The sequence below is a fragment of the Abrus precatorius genome, unplaced genomic scaffold (assembly GCF_003935025.1).
Source record: "Abrus precatorius isolate BTA unplaced genomic scaffold, Abrus_2018 Scaffold6, whole genome shotgun sequence".
Taxonomy (NCBI): domain Eukaryota; kingdom Viridiplantae; phylum Streptophyta; class Magnoliopsida; order Fabales; family Fabaceae; genus Abrus; species Abrus precatorius.
Window position 1 is genome coordinate 5,164,970 of NW_020874406.1, and position 20,971 is coordinate 5,185,940.

At 30.4% G+C, this 20,971-nt stretch overlaps 3 protein-coding genes across 3 annotated transcripts in view; 1 reads left to right on the forward strand and 2 right to left on the reverse strand.

Annotated features, from left to right (window-relative positions):
• The window catches only part of LOC113868745 (metal tolerance protein 10-like), a 23,544-nt gene extending 7,000 nt beyond the window's left edge, over positions 1 to 16,544 (reverse strand). The window contains exons 1-6 of the mRNA XM_027504598.1: positions 16,361 to 16,544; positions 16,139 to 16,251; positions 15,797 to 16,042; positions 14,158 to 14,238; positions 13,841 to 14,071; positions 12,599 to 12,982 (exon numbers count right to left, since the gene is read on the reverse strand). Coding sequence (XP_027360399.1) covers positions 12,635 to 12,982; positions 13,841 to 14,071; positions 14,158 to 14,238; positions 15,797 to 16,042; positions 16,139 to 16,251; positions 16,361 to 16,544 — 1,203 coding nt within the window. The 3' untranslated portion in view covers positions 12,599 to 12,634. The remainder of the gene's footprint in view (positions 1 to 12,598; positions 12,983 to 13,840; positions 14,072 to 14,157; positions 14,239 to 15,796; positions 16,043 to 16,138; positions 16,252 to 16,360) is intronic.
• On the reverse strand, positions 2,011 to 3,845 carry LOC113868748 (eukaryotic translation initiation factor 3 subunit G-like). The gene is made up of 2 exons (XM_027504601.1): positions 3,313 to 3,845; positions 2,011 to 2,736 (listed from the first exon to the last, which is right to left on the reverse strand). The coding sequence occupies exons 1-2, from the start codon at positions 3,647 to 3,649 to the stop codon at positions 2,204 to 2,206; spliced, it is 870 nt and encodes a 289-aa protein (XP_027360402.1). The 5' UTR covers positions 3,650 to 3,845; the 3' UTR covers positions 2,011 to 2,203.
• On the forward strand, positions 7,965 to 10,047 carry LOC113868746 (2-keto-3-deoxy-L-rhamnonate aldolase). Its single transcript, XM_027504599.1, has one exon. The coding sequence runs from the start codon at positions 8,074 to 8,076 to the stop codon at positions 9,139 to 9,141; it is 1,068 nt and encodes a 355-aa protein (XP_027360400.1). The 5' UTR covers positions 7,965 to 8,073; the 3' UTR covers positions 9,142 to 10,047.
• Positions 16,545 to 20,971: the final 4,427 nt, after the last annotated feature.

A 20,971-nucleotide genomic window follows, 5' to 3' on the forward strand; every position in this document is an offset into this window, starting at 1 on the left:
AGTTTGAAAATGTTTATGCAAATGATTTGTTCCATCTGATCTTCTACCTGTCAGTTGCTTGTTACAATAATTGCATATAGCTTTTTCTTCCCCATTAATAATTTTTTTCTTAAAATGATTCCATACAATCGACATCTTTCTTTTTTTTTCATCATGAGTTGCATCACAATCATCTCCATCCACCGAAATAAGAAGTGTATCAGACTAGGATTGAGATTGATCTCTAATATCAGAACTGTCACTCGGTCCAGAATCATTAAGTGTACTTTTAGGAACATTTTCAGGTTGTGTGGGAGTAATGAAAATAATTGGAGAAGAGCTACTTTCAGATTCCTTTGAAGGAATTATTTCACGTACATTTTCCATTTGTTATTACCTATATCAAAGCAAGAACTTAAATAAAAAAATTTATTTAACCCAAGTCAATATAATATCACATAATTTTAATCACTAAATTTCTAAACATTTTGTATGTTTCATATAGAAATAATTTTTTTTTTAAAATTAATCGCATATCAACTATATAATAATTAAATTGTATTAGTCTAGTTAAACGATATAAAATAGTAAATAAATTTTTCTATTAAAAATATGAAAAAAAATTATTTTTATGGTTTACTTTATTGATAAATATATTTTTATGTTAATCTTATAAAATAAATTTAATTAGATAGATTTTTATATATTTAAATATGCATTCTTTTATTTGAGTAACATAAATATTTATATTAAATTTCTCAACCTTTTATTTTGCATAGAAATTTTTTTGAAAATATAGTATTATAAAATAAAATAAATATGACCTATAAAAGAAGTCTGAACTGAGTAAAAAATATAAGACATGAAATTATATAAAATAAATAGTAAAATCTTTATCTTGACTAAAATTTTACAAAAGCATCCACAAAAACTTTCTAAAATATAAAAGTAGGTTAGATTCTTGTTTTCTTAAATTATTAGTTCCTCCATTATAAGTAAAAAATTATTCAAACTATAATATATGAAATTAGAACAATAAAAAATAATTAGAAATATCAATAATAATTATAATAGAGTTTTAGGCTTACTTGTTGAAGACTTGCAAAATTTGTTGTACTTGATCTCTGAATTCTATAAGAAGTGATGGTGAGATCTTTCTGTAAGTTACACTCCTAAAGAACAACTCTCGATAGGCAAATTGTGGAGCAACTCATATAATTATATAATTATCAATGATTATAAAAGAGACCTAGCCTTGAGTAACATAAAGTATTAACCATAATTCCTTCCCATTATGGGCTTTTGAGTTAAGGCCTCCCTCACATAAGTAGCATAATAATAATAATAATAATATATGCGGGTATGGGGCGGGTGGGTACTTAGGTACCCATACCCGCCCCCATCCCCATGGAAATTTGCGGGTATTTCCCCATACCCGTGTAGCGGGTAAATACCCTACCCATTGAGGGTAAATTTTGCGAGTACCCATCGGGTACTTTACCCATTGCCATCCCTAATTATCACTAAATGCATTATATTCAATGCTTATAACAGCAGTGCTTTTCTTTTCATTCAACACGTAAAGATAACGTTTGCATAAAAGCATCTTGACCTTCACCTTGATTCACCTCACATTTAGTATTTAACTAATAGCAATATTTGCTAAAAAATATTAATCATAAAAACAATGTAGCTAACAAGAAGTAAAGGAAGAACCCTCTCTCTCACCGCCCATTTCAGTTAACGAATTTTACACAGCAGAAAGTTGACCAGTTTTTAACTTTTTGCTCCCCTCTCTAGTACATGTACTGGTGCGTACTACTGACTGCAAATGATCAAACGATGTTATATTTTGCCTTGACTCTGTGTCTATTTGGTTGTTAACTGTGACTTTTACTTTGGCCCAAAAAAATAAATAAAACGAGGAGATTGTATATGGTTCAGGTTTTGTGTGATGGTTTAGTCCATTTTTATTTCACATACAGTCAAACCTTCGCACACAGCCTGACTAATATCAACCATTTTCACTTTCAAAATAATACTTTATAAGAGTAGAAGCAAGGGTAAAAAGTAGAATGATACCTGTTTAAGTGTTTATCAATATCCATTAAGAGATCTAGAGTGAATTACTTTCAAATAAAAAATTATCTCAAAGAAAGCAGACAGTACAGGACTCTGATTACAAAAATAGATAGGCCTTCAAAAATACCATTTTAAAGCAAACTTAGTTTGTTCTGGGGGTCGCCCATTCAACTCTAAGGATGAGATTGTCATAGCCATATCCATTGAGTTTGTTGATAGCTCTTTGTGCATCTTCCCTGTTGACAAAGTTAACAAAGCCAAACCCCCTACTCATGCCAGTTTTCTGATCAATAGCAACATATACTCTGCTCACTGGACCAAAAGGACGGAACAGCTCCAGCAAATCAGGCTCTCTTGTGTCCTCGGAGAGGTTTGTAACCCGGACAGAATTCTCATCGTTCCTACGTCGCATATCTGATCCAGTCCTCTCAGCACCTGCTCTCATTCCAGGAGGCACATACGCTGCCTTGGTTGAACCAGTTGTGGCAGCCACAACATCAGATGCCGCAGGCTTATCAACAAATCCCTCAGACGGTGGGGCAAGATCCTTGTATGGACACCTTGAAGTCCAGTGATCACCTTTCTTCCCACAAGTCCTGCAGACCATGAGAACAGCACCTTTTTGAAACTGAGCCAACGGATCTCCAGCAGTCTTCGGCTCTTCCGTTTTTGCACCTGTTTACAATCACAGAGCTATTAAACGTCAACGGTAGACTAATCTTGTGATCCTCCATTTGAGCAACACTACAATTACTCAAAGAATCTTGAGGTACCTATGTACTATACTACAGACATTGGGGTCAAGTTTAAATCGACACCTTCATGAACACAACCAGAGTTAATTAGAAAAACCCATTAATTTATTTTCTCCAAAGTAGGCAGATTATATAACGTTCGTTTAACAAAACCACATTGAAAGGCCAAAATAATGCAACAAATAGACCCTTATCATGTCCTCCGGTGAATCATAAATTAAACATGCAAATAAAAATCATTCATCCTAATTATAGTTGTTTTACATTCTAATCCTGCAATCCAAGAATGGCACGAGCAAATAGCATTTAGCAACCGCATTAACACAATCCAGAGGCACAGATAATAATCAATTACGGAACTAATTCTAAAATTTCTAGTAAAATAAAATAAAAAAAACCCAGAATCCCTAGAAAGGAGACATTATAAGCAGTGGAGGAAACGTATTTAAAATAACATAAATAAATAAAAAATTAGAGAATGGAAGAGAGGGAGAACCAAGAGGCTTGGGACGTTCTAGAAGGATCTCTTCGGTGGAGACCATGGTGAGGCGGCTACCGACGTCTTCGTGGACGGCGTCGCCGAACTTGGGCCAAGAGCGTCTCTCAACGGCGCGTTTGCTGAGACGGGCGTTGGCGAGTTTGCGGGTGCGCGTGGTGGTGGTGATCTTGACCTTGTTTCCATCGTCGTCGAACTTGTACTCGATGACCTTCTTAATGCCGTTTTCGTCAGGGCCTATGACTTGCCTTGGCGGCAGAAGAAAGTCAAGATCTTCTCCATCGTCCTCTTCGAGTTCTCCCCATCGTAGCTTCATTGGTTCTCCTTGATGTGCCATTGCTACCTCAATAACAACAAAACCTCTTTCTCTTCTCTCTTCTCCTAGTTTTACCCTTCTTCACTTGAAACACTCTACCCTCTTTCTGCACAAATCAACTTGTAAGCTTGCTTCCGGCTTGTTTGGACCATATTTTAGGTTTACGATTTGGGCTCATTTTTGTAAGAGCTCAGGTACAAAATATTTCCTTCACCTACGATTGATTTTTTTTTTTTTTTAATTTATATACGATTTTGTCTTCTAATTTAATTTTTTTAATTTTTTAAACTACTTATCTTAAGTTTTTCTAAAAAAAATATTTATTAATTAACAAATATATAATAGAGATATGATATATTTATTGATTTGTAAAAATTAGTAAAATAAAATGTATAAAATATTTTAATAAAGTAAATTATAATACTTTTTATTTAATTATTTTATATGTTTTTTATCATCAATTTATATAGTTCAATGATATATTATATTTTTTTAATATTTTTATCAATTATTAGATAAAATTTTTAAATAAAATATTTAATTTGAATAATTAAAAAAAATATAAAGACTGAACATGAATAGTTAAAAATAGAGAAACTAAAAGCATGTATAAGTCAAAATACAAAGACTAAAATTATGCGTAGATTAAATTTGCATAAATCAAATCAAGTTCATTTTAGAAACTAATTATACAAACTAAATTTAAAATTAATATATTTTATTTTTCTGAAACAAAATTTTAAATATGATTTTAGTAATAAATTGAATATTTATTCAAAAAAACTAGTTTTAAAATTTTAATTTTTCCAAAACTCATTTTAAATATGTTGTTTTAACCAAAACTGGTTTTAAATCTAACATTTTAATCAAAATTGATTTTGAATTTTTTTTCTTAATTTTATGAAGATGAATTATAATTTTTCTATTAAAATTTTGAAAATGATTTTTTTTGTCTTTTATCTCTTTTTTTTGTTAAATAAAAGTAGAAAAATGAGTTTTCTTTACTTAATTTTAAAAAATTTTGAAAAATTAAATTATTTTTTGGATAAATAATTTATAATCCTTTTAGCTCTGATATGGAAAATTGCAATGGTTAACCTTATGGGTTATAATTCTTAAATAAGAGCATTTTCTTTTTTGTTTTCTAATTCAATTTTAATTAAAAATTAAAATTTTTTTTTTATTTTAAAAATTTTACCTATTTAATTTACTAATTTAATATGATAAAATATTCATTATTAATGTTAAATAATAAAATATTTTTTTACCTTATTTTTCTGCCATTTAAACAAGTGAATTTTCTTTTATTTCTTGTACTCTTATTTCTATTCTTTCAAACAACATATCTTACCAACTTTATTTCTGTTTATTCTAGTTCTTTCTCTTATATTTTTTTCATCTTTATTTCACATTTCATCTGTGCATAGTTTTAGGTTTCAATTTAAGAAGCAAGTCATTATTGTCTTAGAAAATATTTATTTATCCTATGAGTAGGGTAATGTACTTAGTGGTGCACCAAATAGGGTGTATTCCAACTACTTAATTACTTTGTATCCCTTCACTTGTTATTTTATCTGGGTCTTGTTTTGTGCACCTAAGGAGAATCAATTTGAAGATGGATTAACGGAGAAGAAACAAAAGTGACTGAACTGGCAAATAACTATTACCTTCTCCAATTAAAAAAGATGCCTCAAAATAATGACATTCATATTGCTCACATTAATTTCTAGTTTACTAAGAATGAAGAAAATCATGCTATTTTTTGAAGTTACAAATCACATGCTTTACCAGCGATGAGATATTGCAGGGGCAGCATGTCTTGAGTTCACCATGCAACTTCTAAAAGCATGATCCAATCACACAGAAAGAAAAAACTTCTAAAAGGTAGAGAGTAAAAATTCCTCACTCCTCGTATCTGTCTTGAATGATCGGAATCTGTTCCACCAAAAACAGTGCCAATAAAACAACAAATGGTTCAGATGAGAATGGCACATTGATCATATCTTTGAACTATCACAGTGAAAATTTCCAACTTAAGAACCACAAAATAGTATTTTCAAACATTTGAGCCACCAAATTGATTCTTTAAGGAGTTAAATCTTTATTGTATTATAGTCTGCCGATGTTTTTGTAACAAAATAGTCTTTTTAACATCGCATTAATCTTATTTAAGAATTAATTTGATGAAATTTCAATTATATTTCTCTCTAACACTTTATTGGTTAAGTTAAATTCTTTTATTTTTATCACTTTTTTTCTAACGTTGCCAATTTAATCCTAAAAGAATTAATTTGGTATATCAAATCTTTAATGTTGATAACCCTGCACTTCCAAAGAATGTTTGAACTCAAGAGTTGACACTTATATAAGGGTTATATATATGGAATGAGGTACTATCTTGATAGTAGAATTTTACCTTTCATCGTTGACTCAGCTACTAGAGATGATGCCTTCAGAGAGCATGTGCATACCCTTGACTAGAAGTTGTAGTAGCAAACACAACTAATCCAAGAACAAATAAAACTCCTTTAACAACTCTAAAAGCAAGTGGTCCTATGGAACAAGAGTTAAGAGAGTTTTGATAGCTTAAGTTGTCCATACAACATAAGCAGGAGGAGATGGAAAAAAAGAAGAAGAAGAAAGCAAGTTTAGAAAAATGTAGAAAAAGATCATTATTGATGTGATAACCTTCTCAAATGACATGCAAGCTTCAGGATCCTCAAACTTTGGCCTTATATTTTTTTTACCTAATTTTGAGAGCTCTTTACCATCAAATGACGTAAATGACTCTTTTAGGTTAGATGAAGATGATGTTGCCACCACCAATAATGTTAACAACCAAGAGTTCAACTAGTTTTTATTTAACTTTTTATTATTATTTAATTTTAGATATTTTTTTCATTTATTATATTTTATATAAATTTAATTTTGAAATTTCAAAGATTAAGAATACAATGCAACTTCTAATTATTTGAAATGAACCTATAATTTTTTGTTTCATCTTTATACCTTTTTATATTTATTTTTAATTTAATTTCAATCTTAATTTTTTTATAATTACAAATTACTCATACTAATACTCCTAATAGTTACGTAATGTTAGTAATCTTTTCTCTAAGCTATCAACTTAATAGTTATATAAGACAAAAAAAAAAAAAGTAAAAAATCTGTAAGTTTATTAATTTAATAATGATTGAAAGAAAAAATTAATCTTAATTCACTTAATTTTTTGTCTTATTTTATCTTATAAATCCATCAACTAAATTGAAAACATGATGAACAATTATCTATATTTTAAAAAATTAAATAATTCTATTATCAAAAATTATGTATACATATTTTAGTAATATTTGAATAATTATTCACATTATGAGTCTATAAGCAACTAAGTTAACTTTAAACTTGTACATGATAAAAGTGCAGAGTTGAGAATAATTAAAACTTAAGCTTGACTTATAAAAGAAATTTAAATTTATTCATTCATTTAAACAAATTTAAATTTGACTTATTAAAAATTTTAATGTTTGAACTTCTTCATTAATTTATTTATAATTTGTGTTTTTTTATAAGTTATAAATAAGGTTTTTTCTTAATTTACTATTTAGTAAATACTCTTATGTTAAAAAGTAAAATAAAATTATATTAGAATATAAATTTATGTAGATGATGATGAAAATTACTTAAATTTAATCTTAAAAAGTTATATTATAAAAATAATATATATATATATATATATTTAAAATTAATGTCACTTTTTTTTAAATATAGCTTTTAAAAATTAGAACTAGGTAAATAAAACACACAATAATAATCATAATAATAACATAATTTTTAATCAAATATATTACATAAAGTTAAGCTCAAATTTTAGTTTCACATTAATAACTTATATGTATATGTGAAACTTATAAAATTTAAACTTAATTTATTTAAATAATTAAGTCTAATTTTAAATTAAAACTTATTTATTATTTAAATAAATTTAACCCAACATTTAATAAATTAAGCTCAACTAATTCACAACAATTTCAACTTATTTACATGACAAAAGCGTACGACATGATTTTTTTTAAAAGAAAATTTTGGCTGCAATTAGACTCAGCTACCATTCCACAAGAGATCCCAGTTTGTGTATTAGTTTGACTCATGTTATTTCCTTGAGAGGAGTGAAGTAGCGTAGTTTTTAAATTTATTTATTTACTATTTGAAATTTATTAAAAGTTATAAATACATGAATGAGATTTGTTATATTACAGAGGAGGGACACATTATTTAATAAATTTTGACTTAAGAGTTATAAAACAAACTATGACCCGAGACCGTCAGAATCACTACAAACTCGAAAACAAATCTGAAAAGGAAAAAAAGGAAAGAAAAACAAATCTGAGACAGGCAACAGAGTGACCTGCACTGGGGTTGTGGGGAGAGTGAAGAGTAACGAAAAAATGGGGAGCATAACAGGGAGCACTCTCAGGCCCCCAATAATAACGAAAACAAGAATCACACCCCTCTCTTCCCTTCTCAAAAGACCCCACTCTCTCACCCCTTCTTCCATTTCCAAATTCAAATCCCTATCCTCCTCAAGACCCCACACCCCACTCATTCCCAAATCCTCCACCGACGATGCCGCCGCCGCCACCACCACCGTCACATCCGCCGCATCACCCCGAAACCTTAAATCCCGCCTCCGAAACGGCGAAACCCTTTACGGCCTCTTCCTCCTCTCCTTCTCCCCCACGCTCGCCGAGATCGCCGGCCTCTCCGGCTATGACTTCGTCGTAGTCGACATGGAACACGGCCACGGCGGCATCAGCGATGCGCTCCCCTGCCTCCACGCGCTGGCCGCTTCGGGGACCGCGGCGATCCTCCGCGTTCCTGAAACCTCCGCCGCATGGGCCAAGAAGGCCCTCGATCTGGGCCCTCAGGGCATTATGTTCCCGATGATCGACTCAGCTCAATGGGCCCAAAAAGCTGTCTCCTATTGCCAGTTCCCCCCGGCCGGGCTTCGCGGCTCGGCCCACCCCGTCGTTAGGGCATCTAACTACGGCATCGACGAAGGATACGTCGGTAATTACCTGGACGAGCTTTTGATCATGTGCCAGGTGGAGTCGGAGGAGGGGGTGGAGAATGTTGAAGAGATCGCAGCCGTTGATGGCGTGGATTGCGTGCAGATGGGGCCGCTGGATCTTAGTGCAAGCTTGGGGTACTTGTGGGACCCAGGGAACAAGAAGGTGAAAGAGGTGTTGAGGGAGGCGGAGAGGAAAGTGTTGGGGAGCCGAAACGACGACGTTGAGGTCGGGGCTTACTTGTCTGGTTTTGCGATGCCGCATGATGGGGCGAAGGATATGAGGTCACGTGGATATCACATGGTGTCTGGTGCTGTGGATGTGGGGCTGTTTAGGAGTGCTTGTGTGGATGATGTGATGAGATTCAAGATGAGCATGTTTGAGGATGGTTCCGAGAGTGACGAGGGAGAGGGAAAAGAGGGTGATGAGAAATATTGGAGTGAATGAGAGAGGTTCTTTTTTTTCTAAAAAACATTATTTGGACTTTTTGTAAATTAGGTGATGTAGTTGGTTGATGTGCTTTTGATATTTTAAATGTAAATGACTCTTCGAATACGTATTTTGTTTGGTATTTTTGCAACAAAATCCTCCTTGTTGAATTTGGATTTTCTTATTTTGCTTAGTAACATGATATGGTCTTGTTGCAGAGGGTGCTGACGACCATGGTGTTTTGGCTTCACTATTTTTCATATGGGTATAACGTGGGGAATTCCAAAATACATGCTGTGAAATTTACTATCTCATGCCTAGAGTTTGGCTTCATTTGGCATCGCTTGCTATCTTGTATGCCTCAATGAATCTGTGTGCTGTGTATTTATGATACTACTACTATGGTTCACAACTGCAGTATTGTGATTTTGGAAGTCTTTCAATGGCAATTGAGGCTGTATTGGCTGCTTACCAGCAATTTTTGTGACTGCAGTTTAAAATCTTGGGTACTATTTGTGAATGAGGGATAATCTTGATTAACAGGATGGGTTGGCATTGATTGAATTGATATGCAGATAAAAGCATGAGAGGTTGCACTTATTGAGATGCCAGCATTACAATTCTAGTTATCTAGCTTTTGAAACATGTTGGCACAGCTTTGTTAATGCATAATTACATAAGAGTTACGGTTATTTGACTTTTAAGCATAAGTTGTGGGAGTCTCAGTTCTCAACTCAGTTGCTATTCTGTCTCATTCGTAACCTCGGACATACTTCCGTTTTTTGTTTCTCTTTGGGTCTTCTGGTGACGATATATATTGCAACTTGGGTCTCAATATGATGGTAATTAGTTGTTCTCTTACTATTGGTGTTCTCTGTTTCTCAATTGTTAAACAAGACATGGTGTTATGATATTTATGGTTAATTTGCTTCAATTGTCATGGTTTTCGAGGGAGAAGGGGCCAAATAATTCAAAATCATTGTATTCTTATGTATTATTTTGGTTGTTAGTCTAATTATGGCATTTCCTGTTGTCATCAGTATTTCCTGTTGCCTTTGTGAAACATCAAACAAGCAGGCCACGCTTAGAGAAGTTAGAGTCACTCCTTCAAACAAGCTAAGCCTCCTGATTGAACCTGCGGTGGCCGAAAAGAAAAGAAAATTGTAACAGGTGAGTCGGAGCGGGTATCAGATTAAAATGGGTATATACGGACGGATGCCATTTTGTATTTAATTTTTATAACCGATCCGAACCGAAAAATGCATGCCTATGAGAGCTGAATCACACACAAGGACAATCCATGACAAAGTAATTTCATTTTTCGAAAGAGAGTCAAATGATGACCCTGTACTATGCCCACCTTTTTCAATCTTCATAGCTTCTTAGTTTAACCTCGATCAGCATCTCATTTTCAATAGCTTAACGTTTCAATCAACAAAACTTCGCCAATTCAATCTCTATTTTTTAATAGTAAAAAAATATCTAAATCATTCACCTCGCCATCATATCTAGAGATTTTTACCGGTCCTTTCCAACATTTTATGTTATTTTTTCACTTCTGTCAAGGAAGGATGTTCATATCCACATGTTTTTCAAGCTTTAATGCTCATTTTTGTTGCTTTTTCTCCTCCTCCGAACTGAACTATCTTTTGTTTTCTTGCTCCACTCAGACCAGGCTTCGTTAACTATGACTTCTATTCTCTGGTCAGATATAAACTTCTCTCACACACTCAATAGTTGTTACTTTGCTTTGTTACATCTAAAAATTAGAGAGAAAAACACTAACATCACAAATATCGTTCAAATGCAAATTTCATAAAATATGAGAGGTCAAATTTAACATATTTGTTTTAGTTAAAATCCGTTTAAATTCACCCGCTCAATCTACTCACCATCTTAACCGAGATCTGAATAGATATTACGAAGTCCATCTCTACTAAATATTTCAAGAATATTTCACGATGTTATTTAACTTGATAAAAATTTAAATCTTTTAACAATTATTTTAAAGTTTTTTTAGGTCTTTTTTAATATTTTTTCACGAGATAAAAATCATGTCATCTACTCTCTCTTCGTTGATACCTCCAATGATTTTCTTCACATGTGTTTAATTCACGTTAATATATATATATATATATATATATATATATATATACTTTTTTATTTTATCTTTTCTTGTATGATTACTTGTTTATTTTAATGTTTTTATTTTAGTTAATCGTATAGTAATACAATAATTTTTTTTTAATTTAATAAGTATTTTATGATCACAAATAACTATTGATATTTTTTTTTTTAACTTTTATCTATGTAATTTGTATTTTATGAGTAATATTTTCATTAATTTTTTTACTATTTTTTAATTCAATTCTAAATACTTAAATTTGGAAACTCATATTATTACACAGTCTAATTTTAACTTTTAGTGTATACAAGTTAAGTTAAATTAATAGAAGCATTATAAATTATGAAAATAATGGATAAATAAATTAGTAAAATTCATTAAGGTAAGAAATAAAGGTCTGGTTTTGGATTTCTACTCTACACTTGGGGAATTTTGTTGAAATTTTGGTAGCCTCTGAGTGACGATTTTTGCATGTATATAATTAAAAAAGAAAATTGTTCTATATGTTTTTCTTGAAATGTGCCTAATGGATCACATTAGGTGTCCTAATTAAGTAAAGGTATTTGTAACATGTGACATTGAGATTGCTAGTACATTAGAAAAGGTGATTGAGAATTGGTGATAAAACATGTAAAGAACCGTGAATACTAATTTTAGAATAAGAACATTTTTAAGAGTATCATGAAAAATGTGAGTCTTTTAGGAATCTTTTTATATCAAGTGATTTTTTTTCGATATATATATATAATCTAATATTAATTTACATTTTAAAATTTTTAAATATTAAAAATTATAATATTTAATTTAGTAAATTTATTCAATCTTCGTTTTTCTATGTTTCAATTAAGTGATGGCATCGGGACGGGGCGGAGTTGGATTTCCCTCTGCTAGTCCTTGATCTGCACTCCCCATTATCAAACCCAACCTTGACTCCATCTTTGTCAATGGTACTACACTATATATATTTTTCTTCTTCTATTTACATGTATTTCAATAGCATTTAAGCTAATATACGCATGTATATTGGAGACGGCGAGTTCAGGAGCAAGGCAGATATCATGATATTAATTTTTTTCAACAACTTTTCAGTATTATGGGTTCATTTACGAATAAGTTATTATAAAATAATAAAAATGCATATTTTTATCTAAACCCAAATGAAAGAAAATAAAATATACTTAATATGTTAAATGAAGAATATATAGATAACGAGTTTGTTTGTACCCATCCCTACCCGAGATTGAGACAGATACCAAGCTAATTCCATTTAGTGTTTTACATGGACAATTAATATTACACAAGAAGCTCACTAAAATCTACTATATGCTATCCAAATCCATCATTAATCACTCTTAAAACATTTCCTAATTTTTGTTGGGTCTCTATCTATATCACCTTCGGCTTGTGCTCCAGCTTGTGAGTGGTATTCAAGTCAATGTGAACAAACGCTCTCTCAATTTCTGGGAGCCTTTCAAGCTTATCTTGAAGTGTCTCTCCAATGTCATGTGCTTGACTAAGTGACATTTCTTCTGATACAACTATGTCTACCTCTACAAAGTAATTCGACCCAAATGTGTAGGCTCTCATTGTATCTATGTGCTTGATCTCCTTGTGATGGTTCCAACATAGATATGTTAGCTTTGCAAGGTACTCCGGTGGGGCTGTTTTACCAATCAATGACCACACATTCTCCATGACTGTTTTGGCCCAGTTACTAATCGTATATAGAGCTATCTGCATAGTTATGATGTCATAGCTTTGCATTATTATTTGTAAAATAGAAAAAAAAAGTACTTATAAAAAAACTGATTCATTTTACCACTTAACTTTTCACTTTTATAAATATTTATTGAGATATTTATCCAAATCGGACCATAATATTCAATACTTACATAAATCTCCTTAAATTCATAGGACATAACACTTGGAAAACAGAGACGGCATGAGATATAAAATATAATACAACATTGGCAAATATACAGTAAAGTTTTAAAATCATATGACATGATATGTTATATACAATCCATAAAATTAATCTGAAACTAACATAAAATAATAATTTTGAAGTATAAGAGAGAATTTTTATTTTCAAAATGAGTATAAATCATTCTAGACATAATAAAATGTTAAATTAATCTAATTATTATATCATTTTAATTAGTATTAGTATAAAATTTAAGAAAGCATTATAACAATGCAATAAAAAGTAGTTGAAGTGTCAATTATTTGACGTAAATACATATTTAACACAGTTATAATATAATATGACTATCACTTAAAATTCTTTGTGCTTCTAAGTATAACACCATGTACCTTTCCCATTAATATAGATCTCTTGATTGATTTCATATGAACTGAGAGAAGTCAGTCTAACTATAGAAAAGGAGTACAAAAGACAGGTTCACAATAATTTATGGACAACTATAACTCTTTTTTGACATATTTTAATATACGTTTTGATATATCTTATTTAAATAAATTGTTATAAAATTTTCTTAATAAATTTTATATCTCAACACAAACAAGATATAACATGTTAAAGATCTAAAAGGGTTAGTGCAATTTGTTAAAAAGAGTTAAAAAAGGACGAACCAGGATGGCTCCAACAGGATCAAGCCACCAGTAGAATTTGATGGCTAGTACTGCTGTGGCAAGGCCAATTGAATTTGTTATGACATCGAAGAAATGGTCCTGAGCATAGGCTCTCACTATTTCATTCTTGAACCTGCGACAATAAGTCATGAGCAAAACTTTCACCAAAGTGGCTGTGACCATAATCCCTATCATCCACTTTTCTTTCACTGGATCCCTATCAGGTTGAGACTGTCAATAAAATAAAGCACAGATTAGCGCATATGTAAAATAAAGCATAGAATCTATAAGGCATAAGCTATGCTTTACATCTATACCTTTGCGATGAGTTCCCTCGCTGATTCAAATAATATTTGTAATCCCAGAGTTGCCATGACTGATGCAAATACAACTATCCCCTGTCAATATTTTGCGCACACAAAGCAAATGTAAACAAAATTTAAAATTGAATGAAAATCTTCACCATATACGTGCACAATTGAGAAAAATAAATTGTATGTCGAATAACCAAACATTTTAATAAAAACAATGTCTACGTTAGTGATACTCTTAAGAGAAAATGAGATATAATGGATGATCTAGCAGTGATGAATTACATATATTATTTACAAGTTAGGATTCATTCACATCATGTATTAAATTTAAATACTTATATTGCTTAATAACTTTTTATATAACATGAGATTGACCTATTAAATTGTTGCATAAATTTATAATATTTATATATAAAATTTCATATAATTTAAATATTTTTAAAATTTATTATTCAAATTTTGATAATTATTACGTGTTAAAATAAAATAATATGATAAAATACATATCAAATTTGCTTTTATGTCAATAGTTGAACTAGTCACCAACCACTATCGTATTCTATAAAAAAATTATTAAATAATATAAATTTTAACGCTAAATGTTAATAGATTTCTCTTTACATACATATAGTGAGAATAATTCTTATTATAAGATTATGAGAACATTAAATTTGAACCATATAACCATACACGAATGATTAAAATTAAAAGTTTAGCAGACATTTCATGAATCTTAAAAAAGTCACGCATATACTTTAAATTTTTTTTTAAAAATTGGAAACGAAGCTATCATTCTTATAATAATGAAAAATACGACCGATTCCACCCTGCTTGAATGTATTCAACTCCCAATACGTCAAAGAAATACCTAAATTCGTTTTTTTAATCTCTAAATCAATTTTATCATTCTATTTTTTATTGATCTTTTGAGAAATAACATCACACATGGTTTACTCTAGTTTTTATATTAAAAGTTTAACGTGATCACTATTCTTAATTCTTTTAAACTCACATGTAAAGTTTTTAAATTTTCTCAACTAGACATTCACAATAGATCTTATAAGGGGAAGACGAAAGGGATAAGAAAATAAAAAAAAAAGTAAGAAAATGCATTAAAGCGATGATGTACCATAACCCACACTCCATATTTCACAATTAAACAACTGAATTAACTTAAGGAATTAAAACAGAAGGATGAACTCACTTGCTACTACAGTTAAGTTTTCACTCTAGGTTATTGTATTTAACTTTATACCTTTGTTTTGGCATCTTAATTTCTATCATATGTTTTTTTTTTAATGTAAAATATGAGAAATTGTCTTGCTTCTACGACCCAAAATTTGTGGGTCAGTCACCGACAAAGTCACATATGTAATTTTAATTTATTAAGAACTAAGTATTTGGCATGTAAAATGTTAATGACATATTTAGAGATGAACTGTGTATTAAACCCCACATATGACAAATTTTCTAAGTTATGAAGCAACTAGCTAGAGAGAGCAAACCAGTGATAAGTTTTAGTGAACTATATAGAGGCACAACCATGAGAGACTGCAGGAAATTTAATTAATCATTCAATTCCTAATTTACTAAAGAATCTTAGATTTAAAATAAGTGTCTTCTAAACAAAAGAAGCAATTACCACAGGTTGCATCCGGTTCTTGCCAATGGGGTATTGATAATGATTTGGTTTGCTCATAGCATAAGCAGTGAACCAAAGTATAAATCCCGACAAGAGATCCAAGAGTGAGTCCAAAGTTGATGCAATGACAGCCAGTGATCTACTTTCAATGGATGCATACACTTTTGCTACAAAGAGCACCATGTTCCCTATGTTAGATGCATATATTGCCACCTTCTCACCCCTTTCAAGTTCCTTCAACTCATCCTGAGAATTATTTTTTCCCATTCATATATACATGAAAACTACAATTTTAAAGAAAAAAATGGCAATAAATGAGTGAATTCATCTTTTCCCTCATACCTCAGTTAAATTTTCAGGTAACATGCCCAAGTCAGTGTACGAGTCCACTTCCTGATACCCTTTAAGAAGCCTTTCCTGTCTCTTGTAATAATCAGTAAGTTTCCTTTGTCTCTCTGAGAGATAAAGATACAAATTAATACTATCTTAGAAAAGAAAAGGGCAATTTGAAAGGGAAAAACAATAAAAAGTAAAATAACAAAGTGATCAATTTATATTATATACTGAGTGTCCTTAGGAAGAATCCAAAGCCAAAATGAGAGTCCATATGCCTTTCTGGTAAGCGATGCTGATCCATGTTGATCCTCCATGAAGGTTGCCTAGCCATAGACACATTCTCTGCAGCTATTGTTGGAGAAAGAAGTTCGGTCCTATAATCAGTGGAATCAATTCTAAGTTCAGTTCCCATCTTTGCCATGCTTGAATTCTAAGCATTTGTTTCTACTTTATATATACATATACTAGTGTAGGTACCGTGAGATACACGGTTTTTTAAAAGGTTTTAAAAAATTATATTTTAATTATTAAATTGAATAATAACATATTATTTTATTATTAAATAGATTTTTATTGTCAATAAATTCAAATACTATATCAATAAAAGTTATCAATAAACAAGTAATTGTTGTAAACTAAATATTAGCAATATCTTAAAATATGCATTGTCTTGTATCAAATTAGCAAACATCTTATGATAAACAATATTTCTTCAAATGTTCTTTTAAGTGTATATGTGTATCAAAAAACATTGTTATATAAACACTTATAAATAAATATATATTTCATTCATAAATAAGTTAATTAAAAAATCATAACATCTAACGGAGAGAGAAAAAAAAGAGACAGAAAAACATTTTAGAAAAATAAAACAGATAAAAAATAATTAACTCAATTAATTGACCGAAAACAGATAATCATAAATATAAATATATTAATAACGTAGGTTCTGTTAAAATATATTTTTAGAAAATTTTTATAAGAGAAAAATTAGTATAAAAAATAATAAAATTTCTCTCGCACAGGTTAGAAGCAAGTTATTTATTTTTAAATAAAAAAACAAAAACATAAATTATTTTCTACTTATAAAGTCATTTTATTAACTTTTTTTTTACTAATTTTAAGTTTTAGAAACAAATTTTTAATACGGAATATTACAATGACCATGGAAAGAATAATTAAACTGAAGAAAGCATGGGCAATGCCTGATTATTGCTCCGATGTCATGAACCATATCACTAATATAATGTATCTAAAGAAGTTGACTTTGATAATTGAAGTAGTCTATATTAATATGAACGGAATCCACTTTAGGAATACTTGCGTGGTTCTCAATTTTATTTTTATTTTTATTTTTATTTTTATTTCTTTTGGTTTAGAAGAATAGAATATTCAACTATTAGTACTATAACAAAACATTTCAATTTTGTGCTTTGTTTGTGGTGCAACTGGTCAATTCTCCCAGTTTCCAGGAAATACCCAAACTGCTAATTAATTAGAATGAAATGGCCGTAATGGAATTAATTTATATTGCTTTTCACAAGTATTCTCCATTAAGTGGTTTCTTTATTTCCTGAAAAATAGAATGATCTATTTACATTATAACATAATATTTCACTCCTCTAAATAAAGGTTATATTTTTTATATAAAAAAAAAAGATTTAATTGCATTTTAATTTTTTAATTTACATATAATTTAATTTTTTACTTTAATTACTAACATTTAATCCGGTAGATTCTTAATTATTCAAATTATGTTTATCATTTTAAATTTTTGTTTTATATATATATATATACACGAGGCATGATATTCTCACACTAGTGTAAGTCAAAAAAATTCTTACACTTGATCTAAGCCTTTCATTTAACTTACGTTTAAGAGTCAATGAAGTAATAAATTATAACCCGTTAAATGTAAGTTAAATGAAAGACTCAAATTGAATATAAAAGTTTTTAGAATTACATTAGTGTGAGAAGATCTTGTTCCAATATATAATACCTAAAAAAAAGTAATAAAATGTAATAAGAGTCTGTTTTACTTTTTTTAAGTTCAATAAAATTTTAATTTTTTTTATAAATTCCTATAAATCAAAGATATATCACATCTCACTATGTTAGATTAGACTTCATAATTTACAAACTTATAAAGCAATTAATAGAGAAAGAGAATTGACATCTAAAAAGCACTAAAAGCACTTAGAGAACCATTATCATAAAATCGTTCTATAAAACTTACTTAAAAGAGCATTTAAAAATTAACTACTTTCTAAAACTCCTCATTTAGAGAGCACTTGACATATGAATTAACTCTTTTAAATTGAAAAATGTTTTGAAGAGCATTTCACGTGTAACTGTTCTTCAAGTTAAATTTTTGTAAGCAATTCTTTGTTGACTACCTTAGTTCTTTGTTCACATCTTTGTACCACCGTATGTGCTATCGATGTAGTGATTATCGTATGCCAAATTATCCATTTGCATTGTCTACTTATACTTCTTTGTTTTCCATTTATCTCAATTGTAACACCCTCAATTTTTGTACCCTTGTGTGGGATACAATATAGAAATTTTGGTGCACAGTTTCTCGCTCAAGCGAGATAGGTCTCGCTTCAGCGAGATAGAACTTTGTAGAAAAGGGCGTTCTGGAGCTTTATCGCTCAAGCGAGAAATGTAACACCTTAAATTTAATTTTAAAATAATAAATTTCACAAAATAGGAATAGTAAATTTTTTATTTTAAATAGACTTTCCCAACGCATAGCTTCGACAAGATATTTTAAAATAATAAGGGTTTACCAATTTTGATCAAGTAACTGCTACATGACTAATCCAAATATATCATATTTTCAAAATAAAATCTAAGCCCTATAGCAGTATCATCAATTCTTTCACTTAGCCCAGTTCTGATCATCTTGGTCACTTGAAAAACAAATATAAGGGTGAGTACTCTACACTATCCAACACACGCAAACATAGAGACTCACCTCACACACTTCACATAATTTCTAACACATTCTACACAAGTATAATCAATCACAAACAACACTTTCCACGCATTCTATTTCAGTTCACAACTGATGCACTCACTACACCAACAACATTTTATACATATGTGTGTTCATTGCATGTAGCCACGCTCACTGTGGCACTGTGATTACAGTTTTACACCATGAATGCTCGCCAGTTACGCGGGCCTCACAGATACAATGTGTGTAGTCACGAGTCGCTCGGCAAAGGTGTTCGTTGGAGGTCTAGTCAAGAGGAGAGTGTACGACCAGTGGTGCACTCACGCTCATTGTTGGTGTCACCACCACCCTCTCTTCCTCAAAGTATTTCTACCGTCCCCATCTTTCACACCTCTAGTGTATCATTGAACCATTCACAACATATTCACAACTACATTTAGCATGTTTTTTCACACAAATTTTAGCCACATACAATATTCATATTCCACACGGCACAGAGGCCCACATTATTTCACAGCATACAACACATATGCTCATATTTCACCACACAAGGTTCAATTATACAGTTTTTATCATAATATCCCTACAACAATTTATTTCATCATACTCAATATTTCTCAATATCGATAGTACAGAGTTCCACACGATCTTTCCATTACAATTTCACAACAATCAATCAATTCTACCAAACACACACATTATAAACCATCCACATGACAATGCATAGTAAATTACTTGACATTCAAACACAATGAGATAGGGTAGAGTCCTCCTTTACCTTGAATTGAAGACGATTCTCTAAGATACTATTAAGAAAAGGGTAAAAAATACCTATAAAATCTATGATGAGTCCTCCATTTGACATAAGCCCGGCGGGATGTTTAAAGTATGTTGATCCATAAGGGCTATTGTTAGGCATGGCTGAGTTGTAAGTAGCAGCATTTCTAGTGTCACTTATAGAGTCACCAAAATTTTAGGCACTAACTTTTTTGAAGAAATTAATTGTTGTATTATTACATGACATTTTTTGTTTTATTAATCCAATTTTTGATCTTATAATTAATATCTAGTTTGAAAAATAGTCACTTATAAGAATAGAAAATGGGTTACTAATTTTCTTTACAACATCGGTCACTCTTTTGGTTAATAAATGATTAAGCAAACAATTTCTATTTTATTAATCTAATTTTTTGTCTCAAAATCAATCACTACTTATCAAAAAATTAGACATTAATTTTTTTCTACATAAATAGTAACAATAAAATTCTGATCACTATATGATAAAAAAATATTCTTAATAAGTAGCAAACTTTTAGTGTTACTTTTGCCAATTCAACCAGATTATAATCAAGTGATTAGGTAACTTTATATAACAAAAAAAAAGGCTGGACATATAAACTATTGAGTTGATTCTGAATTAGGGCAAACAGATCAATTCATCTAATTTTCTCAATAATGGTTATGACAAATGTGAAACATACTTGTTTTAGCATTGTTTCTAAAAGTCTCGTTACGTTTCTTATGCAATTTCAAATCAACTAACCTAAAATAGAGGGTCAGAATAGGTGTCTCTTTTAGTGATCTAAAAAGAATAAAAATATGACCAAATATGAAATTTTGCATGTAAGTTTGCATTTAAGAATATATTGAGACAACATGCATCTGCCTCTCATGCTTATAACAGTACTAATGAGACAACATGCAAGTCTTGATCCATGAGCATTCATTCTAAGTTATATTTTATTTTGATTGCACTTCTTTTGTGTGAGAAACTCCTCAATATCATATAAAATATTACATGAATAAAAGATACTGACATAACTTATTCTCATTAAAATATTTTTCAACAAAAGTCTTTTCTTAGCATATGCTTCAAA